The sequence below is a fragment of the Habropoda laboriosa genome, unplaced genomic scaffold (assembly GCF_001263275.1).
Source record: "Habropoda laboriosa isolate 0110345459 unplaced genomic scaffold, ASM126327v1 scaffold214, whole genome shotgun sequence".
Taxonomy (NCBI): domain Eukaryota; kingdom Metazoa; phylum Arthropoda; class Insecta; order Hymenoptera; family Apidae; genus Habropoda; species Habropoda laboriosa.
In genome coordinates this window covers 479,239-488,084 of record NW_017100328.1, presented here as the reverse complement: position 1 = coordinate 488,084, position 8,846 = coordinate 479,239, and the positions used below count along the sequence as shown (strand labels likewise).

General features: G+C 38.3%; 1 protein-coding gene across 1 annotated transcript in view; it reads left to right on the top strand.

Annotated features, from left to right (window-relative positions):
• Positions 1-3,872, top strand: part of LOC108574419 (RNA/RNP complex-1-interacting phosphatase) — a 43,013-nt gene extending 39,141 nt beyond the window's left edge. The window contains exons 7-9 of the mRNA XM_017937005.1: positions 1,695-1,755; positions 1,913-1,959; positions 2,751-3,872. Of these exons, the coding sequence (XP_017792494.1) occupies positions 1,695-1,755; positions 1,913-1,959; positions 2,751-3,595 (953 nt within the window). The 3' untranslated portion in view covers positions 3,596-3,872. The remainder of the gene's footprint in view (positions 1-1,694; positions 1,756-1,912; positions 1,960-2,750) is intronic.
• The last annotated feature ends 4,974 nt before the right edge of the window (positions 3,873-8,846 follow it).

Here is an 8,846-nt window from a genome sequence, read left to right as displayed (position 1 = left end):
CCCCCCCCCCCCCCCCCCGTGTTCCCTGATAAATACGCTGACATATTACATAGGCGTGCCGAAGCATTAAACCTCCCGCTCCTGTGTCTAAATCGCATCGTGTTTCTGCGAACGATCCTCTTAAGAGGTATGTGAAGGTCAAACGGCATATCGCATGACCTCCGATGGTCACTTAATTCTGAGTGTAAAATCCGAGGTAAAGAGGTACGAAGTGGCTCTGAAGTGCCTCGGGTACTTATCTGCAGCTGGCGCGGAAAAGGAAAATATGGAGAATGAAATTGAAGGAGAAAAGAGAGGCGATAGGGCTTGGTGGTGGTTGGTCGTTATTACGTGGCTACTCTCATTAGGTTCGCCCTTATACGAAAGTGCCGCCGTGACCCACACGGGCTGGAGTCACGAATCGTCGTGAATTCGTCGCAGCTTTTGCCGGTAATTTGCGGTAATATTATAATCAGCCCCTTGCTGGGCCTGAAGAGGTGCCGACCCTATATGCTCCGGGGCTATATTGATGACCCGTGGAATCGAACGTCTCGCCTTACGTATATATATATACTGCTTTTATTGGGCTTGCTTTATAAGCGCGTGGTACGTCTCCCTTAGGTATATACACCTTCGTTTTTCTTGCGCGATCTTACTCAACCCGAACTCTCGAAAATATCTTCCATCGCTAATGCACCTGAATGCGTGTCCCTCGGCTAGCCATTATGTTAATCTTTCGCGTATTATTTTTTTCAAATGTATTATCCTTTCTACCTTTTCGGTATAATTACTCTTATTGTTAGCAGCGATAAATTTGCTTCAAGACTAATGTACAATTCCAAGTATTTCGGGATTTTATATACCAATGTTGATTAACGTCCGACCGGTCTAAACGTTTCTTGGTTTTTGGAAATTTATCGAGATGTATAGGAGTTGACAAACTTTTGAATGTATGTATATGTAGAATTATTATCGAAAAGAGGAGAAGGTTGAAGAGGTTAGGATTTAGGATCATGCTATAACAGCGATCGACATTTTTGTCGCTTGATTAACACTAGAAGGATCCAGCCAAGTCAAAATGACCCACTAGAAACTTTCTGAAAGTAAGATTTTACGTGATGTTACTTAAAATTTGTCTCATATCGACAGAAATAGAAGTAAACATGTAGAAAATAAAGTGAGAAAGTTACAAACGATAATACCTATCAGTATCGGAAATTAATTTTTTTTTTTTTTTTGCAAATTATTAATTGGTCGTTTGAACCCGATCGGTCCTTTTAGTGTTAAGAAACGTAGAAAAGAAATTGATATTCCAAACTGTCTGCAGTACTTCACAGATACTTAAAAATATACATTTCTATTTAGACCTTTATCCTTTTCACTTTGCTCTTGCGTGATTTTGTTTCATTATTTTAAACGAACCAAGTAAAAGAATAGTTAAGTAATAGAATAAAAAATGTCTATTTTACATATATTTAAATTTCTCAACTATTTCCGAAGATGCTATCTCTTATTTTTCCTTACACATATCACCGTTTATTACGATAATATATGCCTAAAATTTCAATTTTGCAATTTCCCTTCGTGTGACTATTTTTCAACATGTTATTTTAGAGTATGAAAATAATTCTTAGTTTCTGTTATCGAATTCGTTTTATTTACTCGTAGTATATAGTTAACGATAAATTGAAGATTGCATTTTTCTTTTGTTTCAGATGATATTGTGGGAATTCATTGTACGCATGGTGTGAATCGTACTGGGTATCTTATTTGTAGGTTAGTAAGCTTTTTCTTAGGCGAAACATTAAACGGTTTATTAGCAATCGTTTTAAGTGTATTCAACACTGGTAAAATCAACAAATTAATAATTTGCGATTAGATTTATCAAATCCCGTCGATAATCCAATGTACAGATTTATGCGTTTTGTTACAGGTATCTAGTGCAGCAATTAGGTTGGAAACTTGAAGATTGTTTAAAAGGTAGGGGGACTTGGTAAATTTTTTTAAGTTTCTTGGTTGTTAATTCGACATTGCTCCCTCTTTATTAAGTCACAGGGTTACTCGGGATAATTTGCACTGTTCTTATTCCTAAATGACGTGCGTAATTCTATTACTCAACCGTAGAAAGTTTGCTAATCGCTTGATTTTCGACTTTAAGAAACACAAAGTTTAATATAATTTTCAGATGAGCAATGTCAGAAGGAATGTCGTGTTTCAAAATTCATTCACGTAGCAAATAAATATGTTCTAATTCAAATTGAAGTTCCAGCCTGAAAGGGATACACATTGTAATGCATCGATTTTATTTACATCATTTAAATACGATCGTAGCTTTGTTTATTCTTTCAAAGATTTGGCCAAAACTCCCAAAGCACGTGACACTGTCACATATACAAATAAACATTTCATACGCGTCGAAAGTTTACCGTGAAACGCAATATGTGTGTGTTGAATTTATTATCGCGTTACGATAGAAATAACCTTGCAAAACTGCTACACAACAGGCATACAAAGTTTCGTTACTCGATGGGATAATTTAGTACGTGACAAATGAAAAATTGAAAATATCCTCGATTATTTCCGAATTGTTTCTGTTTGCTTCATCGGGAGAGCCCCGGGCTCGTGGCAGCCGATAGTAGGTTAACGGGGGTTGACTAACGATTTTGTTTTTTTCAGAATGATCTCTTTATTTACAGCGAAGAAAAGCAAACCTATCTCGATTTATTTTGTCGCAGCCTGCTATACGCACGTGCTTTTCGTATCTGTTTCAGCGTTCGAAAAGGCTCGTGGACATTCCATCGAGCGTGAGAACTATTTAAACGCGTTAAAGAGAATACCGCAGGAGAAAATCGACACTAGTAAAGTCGCCGTGAAATCAATCGCAACACCGATGCCTGAAGCATCGAGAAAGATGGTAACCCGTATCTCCGCGAAGTACACGAGAGGTAGGCCATCACCGATGAGATCGCTTGGCTTCGTATCATCACGTCGCGCTTTCCCAAAGGATGGTCCATTTTCCCCGCCACATTTCGGGTTTGGTGGTCCTCCGCCAGGTTTCCGTTCCATGCCACCTCCACCTGGTATACCACCCATACTGCCACCCCCAGGTCCTCCACCTATGTACGTGCCAAGACCGTTTAGGTACGGACCACCGCCGCGACCAGCTATGCCTCCACCGCCGCCTAGACCGGGATTCCCTATTCCCGGTTTTCCACCACCCTGTCCCCCCAGAACACCTGGCGGGATAAGGTTATCTCACGGGCCACCTGCTCGGTTACCACCGCCAAAAATGCCTCCTCCTCCACCTCCACCGCCTCCTCCACCACCTCCACCACCTCCTCCACCTTCGTCTTTGTCGAAATCCGCGCCGACACGACCTGCCGCGTTGGAACGACTGCAAGTGCAAAAGAGGAAACCGCACCTGAGAAATGGTATAGTGAGGCCAGCGAGGTATCACGTCGACATTGTTAGGCACAATAGCCAAATGCGTAGGATAATACCGAAGTTACTAAAGGAGCAGGATTTCACGATAGACACTTTCGAGGAAAATTTACTGACAGTTTCCAGCCAGTCGACCAGATGGCCAACGAAAAGAAGATTCAATCAAAGCAAGTAATGTCGATGTCATCTAGGCGGCATAATATTAACAGAATGGTACAATATATCGTATAACTCGTTATCGCCGAGACTCGAAGCCATCCTTTCGGTGTTTAAGCATCGACGTATAAGCAATTTGTAAAGAAATTGGACAACGACGGTTACTAACTAGTACGATTACGGAGATTTTTGGTGACTTGGGCAAATAGAGAAGAAACCGAACGAACATTCGTTGAACGTGTTATGCGTAATGTATACACGAACGTGTAATACAATGTAAAAATTGTAATTGAATGGCGGCAATACGTTTGGGTGCCCATTCCACTTCACATGCTGTTTCTGTTTCCGTACATGTTCCTTTTCCTGATACTATTTTCAAAGTATCATTCTTCATTGATGAAAATAAATGCACTTTGTCGATAATTTTATTATGCTTTTTTTCATTTTGTCATATTCCTTTTGTAATTCTGTCGTGAACCAGAATACCGCAGTTCTTTCGTTCGAAATCACACACGAGGTCGTGAAGCCCTCTTACACTGTGTTATCGCGCGATATTGCACAATAGAACTCTGGTAACTGGGAAATCAATCGCTCCTTTGTGTCTGAATTTGTTGCTCATTTCTTGAACATGTGAACTTGTTGTTCAGTTGAAATGTTTCAAGTGTGATACTAAATGATGCCTTTTGTAATTGCCTTGGTGATGCTTCTTGTGAGGCTTGTCGTCTCGATGGTATGTCGAAGTTTGTGTAATTACCGTTTGTTTCTTGTTAACAATTTTTTTGTTTCTACTTTACTAACTCCTTTTACATATTAACAATTTGTCAAAAAGACAATAAACAAATATATGTAATTATTTTGTTACTACAATTCCACGTGGCATTTTCCACCATTGTGGAATCAGCACTTATTTAGTCTTTATTGTTCCACATATGCGTAATTATTTATTTCACAAGATCTACTAACGGGTGCTTTCTCTTTAATCTTTTAGAAATTGGATCGAAACGTGGTAGAACAGTTGGTTCGGCATGGTTTTTCCGAACGTACCAGGGTGCATTAGTTACTTGTCTGATTGTCAGATAAATGGGTTTTGTATGCGTTCTAACATTTCAAATGCTGCTTCTATAAATGTACATTATGTCGAAAAACTTCCAGTCCGAAATACATTTGGATTTTGTTGGTTATTAACACTAGGTTTACGGGACGCTTCAATTTAGGAAAATTACAGAAACCGTTTACATTTTTCATCTACCGTTTGCACCGGCTTTTATCCATTTAACCAGACAAGTATGTATACATCGAAATTCATTTTCTTCGAAGCTTTCTAATTTTGAAATTCTCTGTTGAATTTCAAAAACTAAATATGCCTTAATTGGGTCAATTTGATCAATTGCCGAGATTATTTCATTTGAAATTAGATTATTTTTAAAAATTTTTATCTTCGTAATATTAATCTATCTATACGGATACGCGTCAGTTTGACGCCATCGTAAAGTAAGCATTAATGCTAGTAAATTGGCTTCACTCGTGAAAGCATTACTGCGGTAATAAATATAAACGTGACAAAAGAGTTAGTTCTTCAAGAAATGGGGCTTTCTTCTCGAGCACAATGCCTAGAGATCAGTTTATGCAAATTCTTCGATTCGTACGATTTGATAAAAGAAGAGAACTGCAGATTGCATTCTCACAGATTTGCATTGATATCTGAAATATGGAAGAAATTTATACACAGTAGTCAATCCTGTTGCAAACCTCACGAAAATATTTCAATAGACGAGCAACTGTTCCCTACGAAAGCCCGATGCAGATTCACCCAATATATGCCAATATCACCGTGTATAAGCCAAAGATAAAGGTATTGTTACTAAGCATAGATCTGTGAAATTCAAAGACAATAACAAACGCACCCCAGAAACAATTGTATATTACAATAAGAGTAAGTTTGGAGGAGACGTAGTTGATCAAACGGCGTGGAAATATACCGTCGAAGCATCGTCTTTTCGGTGGCCTCTCCAAGTGTTCTTCGATATTTTCGAATTAGAATATTATCAATTTTATGTAAATATATATCTCATAGTTTCATTTATAAGTTAATAGCGTTTTTTAAAGAAAATGTATGATTTTGTTCGTGCGTCAAATTGACGCGTGTCCGTATAGATGGGTATATGAGAACTGTCCGTGAACCTAGTGTTATCACTGCTTGTTTTGTTTGCAGGTAATCGTTAATATTATGGGATCAATGAATTGTCGGCCAGAGGTTACGATTTCAAGGGACCAAATTTTTCTTTAACTCCTACAGTATCTATATATGTAGACAATTGACATTTCGAATGAAGTATTAGTTTAAAATCATGATTAGTAAAAAGTAACAGCAAGTAAAACTGTGCTTATCAATTTTTATCTCAGAAACTATTGATCGATTATATTGTGTAGAACTTGCTCGTGTAAAAATATAAATGTTGGCATTCGATAACTTCAAAAAAAAAAGTCGACATTTTAAAAGATTCGAAATTTGTAAAGAAAAAGTTTTTCAGTCAAAAAATCTGAAAAACTGTATGGCTGTAGTATCTCTAATTTTTTTCATAATTTTTTATAGGGTAGAACAAAAGAAATCAAGCGTAAATTGATAATCATGGTTAGGTCGATAACTACCCTAATAGACAGGGTGCTGAATCTTTGTCGAAATGGTTTTCCTAGGAAGTTCTTTCAATTGACGTATCACACGTTTCATTTGATTAGGTCAGCCTAGACCTATTGCCTTAATAGCATCGTCATTAAATGGGCATAAATGAAAACATATCTTTCGTAAAGTGTACAAATTTTTCACGAATATTTCTCGAACAGAAGAGGGATATCTTGTATAGAGTCGTTAAATTTTCTCGAAGTCGTTTAATTTAGTCCACAAATGATAAAGGGGCGATTCTTCGTGTAAAAATTAATCAATATTTGGGAATTCATTTTTTTTCTTTTTATTGCGACCTAGTTTCGGACAAAAACCCAACTGATAATGTAGATCGTTGTTATATATGTACAAAAGATATTTATATCGATATCGTAATAGTTTCGAAAGGAACGAAGGCCTAAGAAAGTGCAGGTTGCATACTTTTAAAGACCATCTTATTGCAATCGATTTTTCGATAGGACCTTAACGAAACAACATTTTTGTTTGGTAGATAGTCCGCTGCATAAAGCTCCTCGCAACAATCGTTAAAAATAATTACAAGTTATTGTTGTTAGTGCATTCGTTCAAGGATCTCGACACACTATTCATAGTACCTTAGTTACTATACTTCATTGCTGTACGTTGTGTCCATACATGTTGCTATTGTCAAATGGCATAACGTTAAAAGTTTCCGAAAATTTCATCGCAAAAGCAAAGCTACCTTTAACCTCTTAGACTGGAATTTAATCGAAAACTACGTGAGGTGTTCGCCACTGTGTCACAGGATTACTGACTGCTTCGATCTTCTTCAGATGGTTCGGCCCGAGGTGGCTATCGTGTGTGAGAGACGTTGTTCCAACTGAAAAGTGGTCAATCGGAGCGATTCGTTGGAATATTTTTAGGCAAAGAGAACTTAGGTATTTGATGGACGAGGTGCAGAGATTTCACGATGTTTGAGTAACTGTAATTTCACGTTTCACACAGATGCTGTAACGTAGGTAGGTATCAGAAGTTGGACTAGACACAGTTGAAGTGTAAGCACGTACAGAGGAGAGAAGGTCGACGCAGGCCGTGACTCGTTGTACGTCTCGTGTCTCGTTCTGAGATATTAAAGTGATTCAATATTCGGCTCCGGTCATAGGTCACACGTGTAGGAGGGACACGTCTTTTATGCGCTTGTCCATATATCACGAACTGCCGTTGGCGCGCGTGGAATAATTCCATGAAAAATTGCACGCGTTATACGCGAGTAACGCCCTGACTCTCGGCGATCTTTGCGGTCTTCGGTGCGTAACTTGAAACAAGGAAGGATATAAATCGAGTGTATGTAGATTGTATCTATACAGTTGCGAGTGGAGGTATGGGAAGGCTTGCAGCTTGAACTGTTAACAGATACATGTACGTGTTGCAAATTCGAATTTTCAAAATAGCGTTGTTGAAGTAAATTGAATCTCGAGGAAGTACAGGTGAAATTGGATGTAAATCTGAGAATTGCTGAATTGGTAGGACGATGAGTGTGAAGTTCAAATTGTCGTAAAAATCCTGGAATTCTTCAGGAAATTTCACTGTGTGTTAATTGGCATTTTTATAAATTCTTTTGAACGATTTCAGTTCTATTTTTGGTGCATATAACCAGAAGAATAGAGTTTATCGAAGTGAAAAAGAAGAAACGAGCATATATTCATCAAAAGTGAACGAAGTACTTTGTACCTCGACGTTGCAGCATTTTTATTATATCACGTTTATTTCAATTTATGCAAAATATTATCGAATATCGAAAGGTGAAATTTATGTATCTTATATTTTCATTGGTGTGTAAATAGTTACAAGTACATACGTGCTGCGCCATGAAACTTGGACAAGCGATATGTCCTATAATCGTAATCTCGCTGGTTGGAGAGAAGTTTGTGAATGATTGAAGATGGTTGATCACAGGTACTGTTATTACAACTATGTTGGATATCTATGCACAACTGCTTAACAGTTATATCGTACATTCTTTCATTTATCAATAAAATCTTCCGAAATTCGCTCCTGTGAGCTGTGACCCGCTCTCCAGCGAGTAGAAACAGTAGTGAGGTTACCAGGCGTATTTATTTTTGATAAAAATCTTAATTTATACAGTCATTCTTAATTTATTCTGTCGTTTGGGTATTGCTAAACTTTTCCAATCAACGTTCCTTCTTTTTTTCATTTTTTACATACTAACATTGAGTGAGAGGACGAATAATAGAGATGGTAAGGAGGAATACCCTCGTTGGATCCTCTCAGTGGTCTCTTCTGGTCTCTCACATGGTAGCCCATTTACCAGACAATCTCTTGGTACCACCGAGTACTGTGCAGAGCTGGAAAGAAGTCCCGTGGAAGGAATGCGGGTCTGATTTGGTCGTATCCCCATAAGAATCGCCTTCTCTCTGACACAATCATGTATTGACTTTATTGTCCGACGTGACAACATTGACGAATCGGAAGTACCCCTCTTGTTCCTGTGCCATCTCACTAGATTTATTTCCAGCTTTGCGCAGTAGGCTTCTCGAATCAGCGTTCCTGTTCCTTGAACAATCTACCATGGGCCGCGAGTATATTGCCCATTCTGGAGTTTCCAAGTTAG